The 16,415-nt window shown below is 34.5% G+C and overlaps 2 protein-coding genes across 2 annotated transcripts; one reads left to right on the top strand and one right to left on the bottom strand.

The window, feature by feature from the left end:
• The first annotated feature begins 2,359 nt into the window (after positions 1–2,359).
• On the top strand, positions 2,360–7,890 carry srd5a2a (steroid-5-alpha-reductase, alpha polypeptide 2a). Its single transcript, XM_055204495.2, has 5 exons — positions 2,360–2,695; positions 6,463–6,626; positions 6,727–6,828; positions 7,298–7,448; positions 7,621–7,890. The coding sequence occupies exons 1-5, from the start codon at positions 2,421–2,423 to the stop codon at positions 7,685–7,687; spliced, it is 759 nt and encodes a 252-aa protein (XP_055060470.2). The 5' UTR covers positions 2,360–2,420; the 3' UTR covers positions 7,688–7,890.
• LOC141358928 (uncharacterized) lies at positions 7,832–10,434 on the bottom strand. Its single transcript, XM_073860900.1, has 2 exons — positions 10,301–10,434; positions 7,832–8,451 (listed from the first exon to the last, which is right to left on the bottom strand). The coding sequence occupies exon 2, from the start codon at positions 8,398–8,400 to the stop codon at positions 8,245–8,247; it is 156 nt and encodes a 51-aa protein (XP_073717001.1). The 5' UTR covers positions 8,401–8,451; positions 10,301–10,434; the 3' UTR covers positions 7,832–8,244.
• Positions 10,435–16,415: the final 5,981 nt, after the last annotated feature.

Here is a 16,415-nt window from a genome sequence, read left to right as displayed (position 1 = left end):
TTGGACATATAACAGCGTGATAACAACTACTTGAAAGGACCAAAACCATCTTTCGAAAACTTTTATTGGAAGTGTAAATATTTTTTTTATTTAGAGCATAGTCCCATTCATTTGAATGGAGAGGGCGGGGTTATGACTTGTACTGCAGCCAGCCACCAGGGGGCGATCAAAGAGCCAGAGGCTTCACTTTTCAAGGCTTATGAGGCACACCCGGTATTAGTTCATGTAAACGATATGCAAAAGGTACAAACCCCAAAGTAAACAATGACGCGAGTTATCGTCTTCAACATAAATCTCTTTTTTGGACTACAACAAACAAACGATTTGTAGGCAACAGTTTACTTCCTGGAATTGGTAATGTAGACAAGCACGACATTATTATTATTCCTCCCACTTTAGAGTCACAGCCTGTAAATTAACTCCTGTTAGCATTGCATTTGTGAGCAAATCTTTCAAATATGGTAAGGAGCGTCACATTTCCGGCTGATGTCAGATGTATTCAGGCCAATCACAACGTACAGATTTGCTGGCCAATAAGGGACATGGCGCTTTTCAAATCTGTGCATTTCAGAAAGAGAGTGAAATCTTACTGATGGGGGAAATAAAACTTTTCAAAGCTTCAGTCAAAAAAATTGATTCAGTTTTTCAATGCAGTTCGAAACACCACACACATTTAGGGCAAACAAATCATTAAAACTAACTCCCCTTTTAATTATGCTCATTTTTGTCATTAAATGTGTCTATAAACAAAAAGTAGACAAAATTTTAGTGTTATTAGTCAGAAGGATGAATGTTTTATGAACATGCATAATAAAACTGACCTGAGTTCACCTAACCATATTAGACACTGGTCATTTGTAGACACTCCCCCTAGTGGTGAACCATCAGATTTTCTAAACGTTTCGAAACAGTTATGACGTAATAAAGCCTCGTTTGGTAAAATCACGTGCCTTGGCAAGTTTGAAACATGAACCAATGATTCGAAGCAAAAGATTCGTAAAAGTTTCGAAGCCTCATGAAGCAGTGCTTCGAAAGCTACCATCACTCTGAAATCTGGAGCTACAAAAATGTACGGTACGTGGAAAATAATGTGGTTTTTAATCATAAACCATGCAAACACATTGTATTATACCAGAAGCACAAAATAACGTCGTTTTTAGCAATGAAATCGGTGCTGTTTAATAATTGATCATAATAAAAGTAGATATTTTGGAAAATAAGTGACCTCTAGTGCTCGTGACCATCTACAACCTTCAGAATGTGAAAAAGAGCTTCGTGAATTTCATTGTTACTTATAATTGAATACTGCATCAACATACTGGAAATGTTTGCCAAATCTCACCTCTAATAGGAGTTTTGAGATGGTCCCTTATTTTCGGTCCTCATTTATGTAAGCGCTTGGAACTGGAAACAATTACAGCTCTGTTTTGTTCTCCATCAAAAGAATTACAAGCTGAACTAAAACGCCGCATAGCAACCAAACAGAAAGATTTTAGTTTCCTTATGTTTTATAGCAGGGGTTTTCAAACTGGGGTCCAGGGACCCCCATGATTTCCCCAAAAGATTGTAGGGGATCCCCAAAATAAAGATAAAGCAAAATTTGCATTCTGTTTAACCAATTATTTATCAACGTTGTTCCTGGAGGGCACCTGTCCTGCATATTTTGGTTTTTTAGTATATTTTAGTTTGCCTTTAGTTTTAAGGTAGCCCTGAACAACCTGAATAGCAGGTTTAGAACTTCAAACTAAAATCTGCAGGACAGGTAACCTCCATGAACAGGTTTGGGGACCCATGGTTTAAACATTTTGTTTATACAAAATATGTTTATATATTTTAGGCAAGCAGTCCTTCGCTAAAGATTCATCATGTGTGGGGGTCCCTGCCATCATAATATTTAAAATCCCCTGTTTAAAAGTATTGCCCCATGTCTAAATCTAACAGTATTTTGTTTGATTGTTTGATATATAAAGGGTTTCAATTAGAACTGTTTTATTATAAATTTGTCTGATTGATTTTATATAAAAATTTATGTTTTTTAAAAATATATACAAATATATATGTTTACAGTATATGAAAGAATGAAAAAAGCATTTAGCATATTCTATCTATTCTTATGCAAGTTTGTTTATGAAAGCAGTATATATTAAAGTACAGTATCATCATTGTTGATTTGATTTATTAGACAAAACGTGAAATACACACAAACAATACATTTGTGTGGTCTTTTGTTGGTGTGTATGTCACTATTGACTCCACTTGCACTTTACTGACCCTGTAGAATAGATGTAAAGTTCATGTTCATACAAACAGCCAATAAAATCTGGAGGGAGGAACCAAATGACACAATACGAGGGTTGCTAATGCCATTACTGCAGTTGTTCACTGGAATGTAAAGGACAAAGCTGTACGTCCTTTTCAGAATGATCTGCCAAGAAAGCACAGTTCAATATGGAAGCTGGGTATTTATAATCGGAGGACTGCTCTACCTGTTACGGCAGATGACCACACACACTCCATATGGACGTTATGTGGATACAAAAACCCCAGGGATTATGGTCTCAGCCAAGGCAGGATGGTTCGTCCAGGAACTTCCATCATTTTTAGTTCCAGTGCTGTTGCTTCTGATGACTGAAAGTTTTTCTGGCATGGGACGAATTTTGCTTCTCTGTACCTTTTGTCTACACTACTTTCAAAGGTAACAACATTTTATATATGGTTTCCTGCATTCTACCCCACAAAAACTAAACTTCTAATACTACCAAGGAATGTTCTTGGAAACTTCCCAGGAGCTCTTTTACTCTGTGTTTTTGTTGTTTGAGGCGCTGGTGCTCCGTGTCTTTTGAAGCAGCTGCTTTTTCAGTTAACACGTGTGGTTTTAAGAGGAAGGAACAATCTGTTGCAATGTATTATGAAGTCTCAAGCCCAGACAACGGCATCATTTGATGTCAAGCAGATAAAGATAGTTGTTTACATTTAGAAAAAGAAGAAAAACAAGGGCTTCCAGTAAGCTGAATAATACCGCTGCTATTCTGTTGAACTGGGAGTCAGTGAATGAGATCCCAAAAGGTTGCAAAAGTTTGTGAAATTACAATGTTATTGCAGCTGGGTTGCCGGTAATTTACCGTAGATTTACATTTATGTTATTTACATAATAGTTTGTTCAAAGTTAAATACATTTTAAACATTAACAAGTCTTTATCTTTACAGAATAAAACCATACAATAACAGCCTCATGCAAAGCATTCTGGGAACCCGAAATCATCATCAACGTTTTTGTGTTTTTTGCTTCAGATTTTGTTTTCCAGAATGTTTTTCTTGATGTTGTTTTTTTAGTTTTACTCTGTAAAGACACAGACTTGTAAATGTTTAATGTTCATTTAACTTTGAACAAAATGTTGGCAGTAAAAATTTAAATCTACGGTAAGTTACCGGCAACCCAGCTGCAATTTCTACAGAATTTTTTTACAGTGCAAATCAAGTTGAGCAGCATTGCTAAATGGCTGTGACCTGGAACATTATTGGTTTACTCTGAACTTGCTGATCGAGTTAATTTTTAGCCACATGTTTGATAAGGATTAAGTCATTCATTTTATCAAATCGAAAGTCTTCAACTGCATTTTGTTGCAAACGTATTGTGTATGTAATAATACAAAAACATCCTGACTCAAAATGGAAATTAAGCATCATCACAATCGCAGCCTGTTTGGCTGGAGGTCGGTGGTTGAGATCGGATTTTTGTGTGTGGAAATCCAAGTTCACTGTTTGTCCATTTGGTGCAGACCGTCTCCCAAACAGCAAACGCGCAAATGTCAATAGCTACAGTGCAGATCTGGCCCAGAGTCATCTGCTGTATGGGCTCCATATGAAAATGTCCACCCTGTTTGTTGTTAAGTTTGTGACCGAATCAAGTTGGGCAGCATTTCTAACTGGCTTTGACCTGGCACATTATTGCCCAGCTAACAATTGTTAGTTCTCAAAACGTTCCCCTAACGGTCGTTTTTGGTTTCCAGGACGTTATTTTTTTAAGGTTTGTTTTTGGTTATTTAGAAAATTTTTCTTTACGAAAATAGAAAGTTCTTTTTAGGTTAGTAAAACGTTATGACGTTATCCTACCTGGCAGCTGGGAGAAGCGCATGCAGGGGAGCGCGCACATTTTAGACCTGCGCACTAAAGGATGAATGGTTTTCATTATTTTTAGGTTATTAAAAATAACCAACCTGCAACGTTTTGGGATCGTTATGCTATGGCTGCAAAAAGAAAAAAAAAAGAAAAAATAACCACTCAAGGACATTCTGTATACGTTTTTTTAGGTTATTTTTATAAAAATAACCACCCTACAACGTTGTGTGAAAGTTATTCTATGGTTGCAAAAAGAAAATAACCAAAAAATAACCATTAGAGGACATGCTGTAAAAGTTATTTTTAGGTTATTTAAAAATAACCACCCTGCAACGTTATGGGAACGTAATTTTATGGTAGCAAAAAAAAACCCATTAGAGGATGTTCTGAATTTGTTATTTTTAGGTTATTAAAAAAACTGCAACGTTTTGGGAACGTTATTCTAAGGTTCCAAAAAAAAATAACCATTAGGAGGACATTCTGTAAAAGTTATTTTTAGGTTACTTATAAATAACCACCCTGCAACGTTATGGGAACGTTATTTTATGGTAGCAAAAAATAACCATTAGAGGATGTTCTGTATATGTTAATTTTAGGTTATTAAAAATAACCACCCTACAACGTTGTGTGAATGTTAATCTATGGTTGCATAAAGAAAATAACCAGAAAATAACCATTAGAGGACATTCTGTAAGAGTTATTTTTAGGTTACTTATAAATAACCACCCTGCAACGTTATGGGAACGTTATTTTATGGTAGCAAAAAAACAACCATTAGAGGATGTTCTGAATATGTTATTTTTAGGTTATTAAAAATAACCACCCCGCAACGTTGTGTGAACATTATTCTATGGTTGCAAAAAGAAAATAACCAAAAAAATAACCATTAGAGGACATTCAGTAAAAGTTTTTTTTAGGTTACTCCTAAATAACCACCCTGCAACGTTATGGGAACGTTATTTTATGGTAGCAAAAAAATAACCATTAGAGGATGTACTGAATATGTTATTTTTAGGTTATTAAAATAACCCTACAACGTTGTGTGAAAGTTATTCTATGGTTGCAAAAAGAAAATAACCAAAAAATAACCATTAGAGGACATTTTGTAAAAGTTATTTTTAGGTTACTTATAAATAACCACTCTGCAACGTTATGGGAACGTTATTTTATAGTAGCAAAAAAATAACCATTAGAGGATGTACTGAATATGTTATTTTTAGGTTATTAAAATAACCCTACAACGTTGTGTGAACGTTATTCTATGGTTGCAAAAAGAAAATAACCAAAAAATAACCATTAGAGGACATTTTGTAAAAGTTATTTTTAGGTTACTTATAAATAACCACTCTGCAACGTTATGGGAACGTTATTTTATAGTAGCAAAAAAATAACCATTAGAGGATGTACTGAATATGTTATTTTTAGGTTATTAAAATAACCCTACAACGTTGTGTGAACGTTATTCTATGGTTGCAAAAAGAAAATAACCAAAAAATAACCATTAGAGGACATTCTGTAAAAGTTATTTTAGGTTACTTATAAATAACCACCCTGCAACTTTATGGGAACGTTATTTTATGGTAGCAAAAAAACAACCATTAGAGTATGTTCTGAATTTGTTATTTTTAGGTTATGAAAAATAACCACCCTGCAACGTTTTGGGAACGTTATTCTATGGTTGCAAAAAGAAAATAACCATTAGAGGACATTCTGTAAAATTTATTTTTAGGTTACTTATAAATAACCACTCTACAACGTTGTGTGAAAGTTATTCTATGGTTGCAAAATATAATCATCAAAGGACGTACTATACAAGCTATTTTAAGGTTATTTAAAAATAACCACACTGCAACGTTACGGGAACGTTATTCTATGGTTGAAAATAAAACCTAAAAAGAACATTCTGAGTACGTTATAATTTGTTTAAAAAAATAGTTAGTAAAAATAACCAAAAGGGAACCAAAACTAACATTAGGGGAACGTTCTGTATTTGCTGGGTGGTTTACTCTGAACTTGCTGATGAGTTCATTTTTAGCCACATGTTTGAAGTCATTCATCTTATCGAATCAAAAGTCTTAAACAGCATTTTGATGCAAACGTATTATATCAGCGCTGACACAGCATTGTGAATAATACAAAACATCCTAACCCAAAATGCTAATTAAGCATCATCATAGCTCAATTGCAGCTTATGCAGAGAGCTCAGCTATTCTTGACATTATTTTCATGTAGTTTGAAGGTTAAGCATGCGAGGCACCAGCAGCATCACTAATGAAATTGCAAAATGATTGTTTCCTCATATGTCATCTCGATGTTTAACTACAATCTTTGTCAATCTTACAGGACTTTTGTGTTTTCCCTGCTTACTAAAGGCAGACCGTCTCCTCTTGAAATTGTGGTGTATGCAGTTATTTTCTGCTCTATGAACGGATTTCTGCAGGGTCACTATTTACTCCACTGCGCTCAGTACAGCACAGACTGGCACAAAGACGCACGCTTTCTAATCGGTACGTGGATCTATAAGATTTTTTCCATTAAACATGTCAACCAGTTAAATGGCAATGGTTGCAATTAGCTAAAAAGCTCACTTCATATGTGTTCCTCCAGGTCTGCTGATGTTTTTCACAGGAATGGCCATCAACATCCACAGCGACTATATTTTGCGAAATCTAAGGAAACCAGGAGAGGTCAGCTATAAAATCCCAAGAGGTCAGTATTTATCCAGATCTGGCAACACATTTTCAGTGGATGTAGTTGTGTTATATTTGCCATTGAGTGGGTGGAGCCAAAAAAACTAAGTACATTTCGACCCAAAATGAAAAGCGTAATTACCAAAAGCCTAAATGTGTGCAAAAAATTGATTCCAAATATATTTAAAGCGATTGTGGACCCAAACCTGTATAATTTTTTGTTTTGCTGTACACAAATTAAGATATTTTGAACAATGTTTGGGGCAAACAGAAAAAAATAATACTATGGAAGTCAATGGTGCCCCAGATCTGTTTGGATAAATACCATTTTATACTTGTGTTAAGCAAAAATGCATACAGGTTTGGATCAACTTGAGGGTGACTAAATGATGACAGAATTTTCATTTTTTGGTGGACTATCCCTTTAATACGATTTTATCTTCGACATTTTGGTTATTTTAGAAGCTCATAAATGTTTTTTTTTTCAGGGGGAATGTTTGAGTTTGTCTCTGGTGCAAATTTCTTTGGAGAGATTGTTGAATGGTGTGGATACGCTGTGGCCACCTGGTCCTTCCCGGCCTTCTCGTTTGCCGTATTTACTGCTTGCTCCATTGGACCGCGAGCTTACCATCATCACAGGTGCGGTACCAAATCTAAAGCTCTCCTTTAAAACCTTGTGAGCTCCCTACAACTTAGCAAAGTAGCTTAAACAGTTACAAAACTATGGTTGTATATTTTAAAATTACTCAAAAATAATATTTTAACAAATGTCTGATGATATAAAGTAAATACCTGCTTGTCTTCTTCACAGGTATTACTTGGAGAAATTTAAAGATTACCCAAAGTCGAGAAAGGCTGTGATTCCCTTCATTCTGTAACAAAGTCAAAGAGAAATCAGTGCCGGGACATCAAAACAAAAATCGATAACAAAGTTTACAGAACGAAACATGTTTACCCTCTGTACTAATATAAACTGGAAGGACTGTCGTTGCTATCCAACTGGTCAAATATTACACATAGGACTGTTTCTGAGTTTTTATTTTATTAAGCACATCAATAAAAAGATTTGTTTACATCTGTACATAGCAGAGAATGGTTTATATACAGTACATACACTTTCAATCTGCATGTGTCATAAAGACATAAATTCACTAATCATAAATGAGTTTAAGTGTTTGGAAAGCATAAAAAGATATGCTCAAGTTCAGACTCTGAACATGCCTGTCATTTAGTGGTCAATGTGTCTTTCTACGTATCTGTAAATGATTCATAGACTTTGATTTTATCGGCAAAAGGTTACATATTAGCTTTAAACAGATCAGCTTAAAGGTTTCAGAGAACAGAATCTGAAATTATTTTCTCACAAAATGCCTGCAATCAAAATAATCCATAATTTTCTTCATAATCCATATAAGTCCAGCTGTCATATTGTCTGTTACTCCCTTGACATGCTTTTGTTTTTGAGCTGCTGTTCGGAGCGCACCGAATTCTTCGTGACCTTCTGCAGGGCCCACGTTCCCAAATGGATACCAAGAAATGCACCAGCAGCAACCCACATCCAGTTTTTCCTAAACCAGTTTTGGTTTCTCATCTTTGCGGTCCTCACTGTAACACTAGTGTCCTCGGTTAAGGGGTTTAGGACCTACAGAATGGAAGGCATGAGATTAGGACAAAAAATTGACAAAAACAAAATCAACAAAAGCAGCGGTTAGGGGTTCATTTCTCAAGGAACGCACATGCTGATAAAATGTAAAGCTTGAAAATGGATGTAATGCAGTCAAGAACAATGTGTTTTGTTTATTAAACAACATTTCTGTACATTTTAATAATTTTTCCACAATATTTTTGATATTCCTACTCCCATATCAAAAAATGTCAGGTGGTACAACCAATCATTGTCTATTTGCCTGATTATTTCAAATGCACTCACTGTGTCATGCTGATTTATTGATTGTTTGTTTATTTGATAGGGCCATTTAAAATCATAATCCTAAAAATATTTTGAAAGTGTAAAACAACTTTATCATTAAACTAACATTTGACATTTGATTACATTTAACATTTGAACAACTATACATTTAAGACATTTTTTTTTAAGTATAATAACAATTATAGACAACCTTAGCTTGCATTTATTAAAACAATAAATGCTTAATGTGTTTTTATTTCTTAGCAGTTGCACCCTTTGACTTTCTAGTTGCACCACCTGACTTCTGCAATGAATTTACATTTAACAGGCTTGGATGCTGGAATAAGCTTTTGCCAGTGATATCAAATTTATAAATATACTTTTTTAATACAATAAAAAATGTGTTTAGTAAAATTGCATTTTTTCTATTTTTTATTGGTTGTACCACCTGACACACACAAAAAAAATACCTGCCTACAGATTACATTAAACGGGCCATTTCACAAGACTTTTTTAAGATGTAAAATAAATCTTTGGTGTCCCCAGGGTACATTTGTGAAGTTTTAGCTCAAAATACCATATAGACGATTTCTGCTGTAAATGGTAGTGCTGTGGTTGGAGAGTGCAGATTAAGGGGCGGTATTATCCCCTTCTGACATCACAAGGGGAGCCAAATTGCAATTACCTATTTTTTCACATGCTTGCAGAGAATGGTTTACTAAAACTAAGTTACTGGGTTGATCTTTTTCACATTTTTAGTAGCACTGAGGAAACAAGTATAGCACTTTAACATGGAAAAAGTCAGATTGTCATGATACGTCACCTTTAAAGTAGCTATTTGTTAGTATTTGCGAGAAATCTACAAACTTTTCATTCAGCCATAAAGACCACATGGGGTTCACTGGAAGATGTGATATCATGTGTATTGTTTATACTTGTTAACATCTTAATAAAAGGCCTATAATTGCGGTTGTACCTTGACATTTGAAAACATTTGTTTTTATTATCCTAACATCACAACAACTACTGATATTCACGAAATGTATTTATAGGAAAGATTTCGAACATAAATTTCAAATATTATATACACAATTTTTTACAGTTGTCTTAACCTGCTAATTTGTATAGACAGTTGCTCTGGCAAAACAAAAACAAAAAAAAATTAATTATTAAAAAAATACTGAAAATGTATTTAAGCAGAACAGGTTTTATAGAATAAATGGACATTTTATAGTTATTTTTATAGTACATACTGCCCTGGACAAAAAAATATGCATGTGTTTAAGTAAAGAAAGTGTCTCATATACAGTACATCTGGGATGTCATGACAAAATGCTAATTTTTGTGTAAACAGGTTTATTTTCCAGATAAATACTGACTGTTGCATCAACTTTTCCTGTGAAACTGCGTGCTATTTTTCTAACTGTAATCTATTTTTCAACCAATTCAGTTCATTTCCTCTAATCATCAAGGGAAGATAAGATTAGACACACAAAGGTTATCATAGGAAAGCTCGTGTAAATGACAATCATTAAGCATAGAACTTCACACAAACTTCACCCTGCGTCACGTGGATACTCACCTTGAGTTTATTCCTGGGATTTGCTTTCTCTCCTCTTCTTCTTCGGCTCGGGCAGAGGGGGCAGTGGTGGAGGTGAAGGGGAGACGTACGAGACGATGCCCGGTTCGGGTATATACTCCTCCCGATTCTTCTTAAGTAGCGGGTTGGATTTTACCGTGTACCAGCCCCAATGCACCAACCCAAGGCCAGTGCCCATAACAATCAGCACTTTATAATTCTGCCAGAACATCCGGAGTTTGCTCATGTCTATTGACACTAATCATATAAAACATATGAAGAAACGTTTTGTCAGCTCGGTTAAAAAAAGGACAATAGGTAGGTCAAGCAATATTCAGATTTTCACAATTATGCACATAGCGTTATTTATAATAATATTTACTTGATTATAACACTCGCCTTCAGCTTTCGATTTCTACGCACGGCGCTACCATTTTGGGTCCTGAACTGGATGGCGGAGGCATAGGTACTTGATAATAATCCTGACTGAAAATGCTTTAACCAATACCAAACGTGTGAATTTATTAAATCTCAATTAAATAATTAGTATTTTTTATTTTAGTCTTTATTATTTTATATCCGCGGCATGGAAATTAAAGTATAGTTTCTGGTTTTATTTGTAGTAAAGACATAGTAACCACAAATTCACTGTGGGTTCACTATTAACCATGATATACTGGTTTAAATACATACAATACTATAGTATAGTATTTACTAGAGTTAATATTAATTTATTTTCTACACAATTTACTACAGTTTAATATTAATAATAAAGTAAATATTGTAATTTTTTTCATGTGGGTTGTAAAAAACTATGGTAATAGATAATAACAATCAATCCGTCAAAAAAAAAAATCTAAAAAAATCTTAAAATGTAAAGGCTGTAAAATTAAAACGCTGGATTTTTAAACAGGCAACTCTTTTAGTCTAATAACGTCTCGCTTAGCAAGTGAGCATTTTCATTGGTTATATTTCTATGCTGCGTGATTTTATTGGTTGAACAGATACTTAATCGAAGAGGCGGGGCTTGGTGTTTAAAAACTGTCGTAATGTTTATGTATCGCCATCAGGGGGAGCTGCTCACTTATCGCTTCATTCAAAACCAAATGAGCACAATCTCCCTCAGAGACCCATTTTTGCAGGATTGCATCATGATGGAAATAGATGCAAGCACAATTCATTGTGGGCATTTGCATGCTTTGTGTACACTACAGTATACGTTTTACTGTACAAATTCTCTTATGAAATTTAATCATAGTAAAAGTGGTTTGTATGTTTTATTTGTTATAAAACCACGGTTAGTTTGCATAGGGGTTGCCAAATGTATTTTTTCAGCTAGGAATACAAAAAAATATCTGCATACTGTGCACAGTAAATACTTACTGTAGTGCATACTACAGAAATAATATAGTAGTATTTGAGAGTTTCTGTAGCTCAGTTGATAGAGGATTGTGTAGCAGTGCATAATGTTAAACATTTATGATTTCATATTCGTCTATACAGTAGATTTCTTTTGAGGTCATATATTTTAGGAACTTATTGAACTACATGACATTTGTCTGCTACTGCATTTTCTCCACTGTATTAAAATACCAGAAACCTCTATAGATTGCAAATAGAGCCCACATTGTTTTGTGTTGGGTTATTTTCTTTCTATTATTGAGTCTAACTTTTATAATGCCTGGAATGTGCAGCATCTAGGTCTTATCTGTGTAAAGACAGTAATGATACTCCAACATTGGAAGTGTGATCATTCCAAACAGAACAGGTTCACCGACGTCAACCCTGCATTGCTATAGATTAGGAAAATAAAACAATCTTGCAGCTGACTGCAGGTCAGGGTGTGCTGGGGTCTGTTTATGTTTTTATAAATATACATGATACATTGTAGCAAGGTATAAAACTCTGTAGGTTTCTAAAATAACCAGGATGGAATGTGATTGGCTGAGTCAGTCAATCATTATTTAGCCTATAGTCATTGTCATGCGTTGCATTATGCTCATATGTCAAAAATCCTGTTGTGTTATATGGTGGGTAAATGTGACCCTGCCTGTGAAAACCCAGCTAAAGTCATTTTTTAGGATTTACTGTTTTCTACATAAATTCATCCTACATAATGTAAAAAAAAAACATGCTGTGAAAATATAACCTTGATATCTTTAATGTTGACTGAGTAAGGTCATGTCAAAGATTGAAATCAATGACTGAAATCAAACTTTGAAATGAGACTTGACAGGGTTACAAATAATGTCAATAATAATAAATAATAATTTTCATGTGTAGTACTGTTACAATGTTTCCATGAATCCAGTCCCAAGAGAGTTTGTGTATATAGACTGAAATATCCTTCACAATTCTGCATCATTGCTACACTACACTTTCTCTCTAATTAGCCTGTGTTGTAAACATGCTGTATTTGTTAAAACAAGCCAGTGTTTCTGCAGTTCCCATGAGAATTTGTCCCTGCATACGCTGTGACTCCACAGTTAATCCTACCAACAGCGTGCCAGGCTCCCCATTGTGTGAGTTGATATTTTATACTTACTGGGATTATTTTAAATACATTTTTTTGAGATACAGTGCGCTTATACTCAATGATTATCTCATTACATTTATGCATTTATGCAGATGCTTTTATCCAAATGTAATTTACAGTGCATTCATGCCAAACATTTTATCAGTGAGTTTCCTAGGATTCAAACCCACAACCTTTTGCGCTGCTAACACAATGCTTTTCATCTTCCCAAACTCTCCTGTATATATTTTTAAAAGAGATCTCATAGGTACAAATACCAATCCTAGGTTAGAGTATGAGATGGTCCAAAGTCCGAGCTATTATACAATTTTGTGATTCTGTACTCTAAATCCGAGTCACTTGAAATGTTTGAGACAAAGTTCATCCCCCAAAAATGTAAACGATTTTGGTCTCCTTAGCCTTATGGGAGTAATATGAGCAAGGTATACATGTAGGCCTACAGAAGTTAAACAGAAGGTACCTATCCCAAAGTGCACTTTTGTACCTAAAGAGTGCCTATTAAATGTAGGCCTATACATTTCTGTTCCCAAATTATAAATATTATAATTTCCCATACGGGAAAAATATATAAAATTGCCAAAAATATATTTGCTGCAATATATTTCGGAATATTTTTTCAAAATAAATAAAATGTACAGCATTACAAAATATATTTAGCACCTCCATATTTCAATCCAAGGAAATATATTCACGCTGTATTGGAAGAAAAACTTTATGTTACGAACCTGTAAACATAACAGTTTTAAAAATTATTTATTTGCTCTTATGATTTAAATGTAATCATAAATTAATTGTTAATATATTTAAAATATATTCAGGCAAAAAATAATTTTTTGTCTTATGGGATGTAAAATTAGAAATGTATAGAAATACATTTTGAAATATATGTTGATTTATTAAAGCTAAATATATTTTCAAAAATATATTCAACTGAGCATTACTTTCTACATAATGTATTTACCATATATTTAAAATATATTTTTGCCCAGGGAAATGTTTTTTTTTTTGCCTATGGGTTTAAAGGGTGCCATCCCATGTGACAGCTTTTGTACCTTGTATCTGAGAGTGTACAGGGGTTTTCACATTTTTGTCAGCCAAACCCCGTTAACCTAAATTATTTACTTAAAGTACCCTTGATATTTTAAGTTATTTCAATAAACTAATAATAGCATATTTGCATGTTTCAACTTTAAAAACATTTATTTTTCATTCGTTTTAAAGTAATTTTACATAGTTATGGTTATTGTTACATGTTGTTGGACCTTAAACTGGTTATTTTCTTACATAACTGTTCATTTTGCACGGAGTCCTCAGCCTGCGGAGGTCGCATATGCAGACTGCTTACGTCATCAAGCCTGGTATATTTAAGTTAACTAAGCATTACATTTGCAAGTCATAACCGTTTTACAACAATTTACGATTAAGTAAGAATAATAGTCAACTTTATAATTGTTTATATTCTGAAATAAGTCTTGATGACATATGCAGCCTAGAAATGCGACCTGAGGAGGCTGCAGTCTTCGGATTGAGTGCGCGTGACGTTCATATTAAACAAATAAAATATACATTTTCTCTAAGTAAGTGTTTTATTTAGATTTTTTATTTTAAAATTATTTGCTTTTATGATTTAATTGTAATCATAAATTAATTGTTTTTTATCAACCCCTGCAATTCCCTCGCGAACCACGAGAGGTTCGCGGACCCCGTTGGGAAACCCTCACACACAGAAACATCTGTCATCGTCATCTCCTGTATAAAGGTAATGTTTATTTGTTAAGAATCGACAAACAGGTTGTATATCTATGGTAGAGGAAACGAACAAATCAATCTTTTATTTTTCATATGGTCTTCATGGTTGACGTCTTCGCATTCCACACACAATGATGGCAGGTTTTAAAAGTATGATGGAGCATGGAGGGTAAATGAAACAATTAAAGTTGGCTAATTGTAAGAGGCTCAAGGCTATAGGGCAGTAATCTGTCACAAACACACATATACAGTGAGTGTGGGAAACTAGTTTGTATAACAGGGACACGCCCTGCAACGCGCTCCTCCAGGGCAGTCCCCCAATCGGCAGCTGCTTTCTGGGCATGTGCAAACACAAAGGCCCTGTTTACACCTGCTATTAAACTCTATCTCAGGTGATTTGGTCAGTCAGGAGTCATTTACGTTATGCAAAAATCCCACCACCCTTGTTGTTTTAACAAAGTTGACCATCTATATTAATTTTTTGCTTTTTTTAAACATAAAATACAGGAAATTTGTACTCAAAATGTAAAAAAAAAAAAAAAACATTTCCCGAACAAAATGGCTTTAGGCAAAAGGCAGCATGTGACCTTTTTTGACATCTTGAACTCTTTTGAGAAGACTGAATCTGGAATCTGAGGTTGCAAAAAATCTAAATATTGAGAAAATTGCCTTTAAAGTTGTCCAAATGAGATCCTTAACAACACATTACTAATGATAAATACATTTTTGATACAGTACAGTAGGAAATTTACAAAATATATTCATGGAACATGATCTTAAGTTAATATCTTAAAGGTGCAGTGTGTACTTTTTAAAAGTATCGCTTGACAGAAATGCAAAATAATATACAAAACTATATTATCAGAGGTGTATGTAGATCTTTTTATAATTAACTTTTATGTTTTATTACCTTAGAATGAGGTGTTTTTATCTACATACACCGAGGGTCCCCTTACATGGAAGGCGCCATTTTGTGCTGCCATGTTTCTACAGAAGCCCTTAACAGAAAAACTTTTTTACGAAGTTGTGTCCGACAATTACATGTTTTTCCGGCGGCGGCTACCGTAGCTTCTCTATGCGTTTCAAAACAAGGAGTGAGCAGTGGACTGAGCCGTTGGTTGCAATTCACAACCTCACCACTAGATGCCGCTAAAATTTACACACTGCACCTTTAAGTGCTATAATTGGGTCCCCAGTGCTTCTTTCAACCTAGAAATGTGAGAGAAAAAAAAACAGTAACTTAGTTTTGGTAAACCATTCTCCGCAAGCATGTGAAAAAATAGGTCATTGAAATTTGGCTCTCCTTGGGATGTCGGAGATCTTATTTTAATCATACCGCCCCTTAATCTGCACTTTACTACCACGGCACTGCCATTTAGTTCAAAGGGAAAGAGAGAGAGAGAAACCACCATTATGGCGATCAGTGTTTGCTTTTGATCAGCTAATTTGCATTTTAAAGGACATCCCCAAAAACAGCACATATTTGCTCATACCTTCAAAGTGGCAATTTTAACATGTTATAATAAATTATTTATATTGTATTTTGAGCTAAAACTTCACATATGTACTCTGGGAACACCAAACAAAAAAAGTCTTGTGAAATGTCCCCATAAAATCGATAATTGTGACCCATACAACAATGATTGTAGGCTATTGCTACAAATACACCGGTGAGACTTATAACGAGGTTTTGTTGTCCAGGGTCACATATGGTGACTATACGATTGCAAAAACAACAGATCTGATGGTGGCACGGTTACAGTGCATTCAACCTATACATTTTTTTTATCACTTTGTGTGTTCTTGGGATCGAACCCATGACATTTGAACTAC

Source organism: Misgurnus anguillicaudatus, chromosome 3 (genome assembly GCF_027580225.2).
Source record: "Misgurnus anguillicaudatus chromosome 3, ASM2758022v2, whole genome shotgun sequence".
NCBI classification, from domain to species: domain Eukaryota; kingdom Metazoa; phylum Chordata; class Actinopteri; order Cypriniformes; family Cobitidae; genus Misgurnus; species Misgurnus anguillicaudatus.
Note: the sequence above shows the minus strand (reverse complement) of the source record. Positions and strands in the feature narration are given on the sequence as shown.

What these genes read in the sequence shown, in the direction of transcription:
- srd5a2a (XM_055204495.2), top strand. Translation starts at nt 2,421, where the DNA reads ATGATCTGCCAAGAAAGCACAGTTCAATATGGAAGCTGGGTATTTATA. An exon ending in AGACGCACGCTTTCTAATCG is followed by an intron (nt 6,627 to 6,726) that starts GTACGTGGATCT and finishes GTGTTCCTCCAG; the next exon opens with GTCTGCTGATGTTTTTCACA. An exon ending in CAGCTATAAAATCCCAAGAG is followed by an intron (nt 6,829 to 7,297) that starts GTCAGTATTTAT and finishes TTTTTTTTTCAG; the next exon opens with GGGGAATGTTTGAGTTTGTC.
- LOC141358928 (XM_073860900.1), bottom strand. Translation starts at nt 8,400, where the DNA reads ATGAGAAACCAAAACTGGTTTAGGAAAAACTGGATGTGGGTTGCTGCT.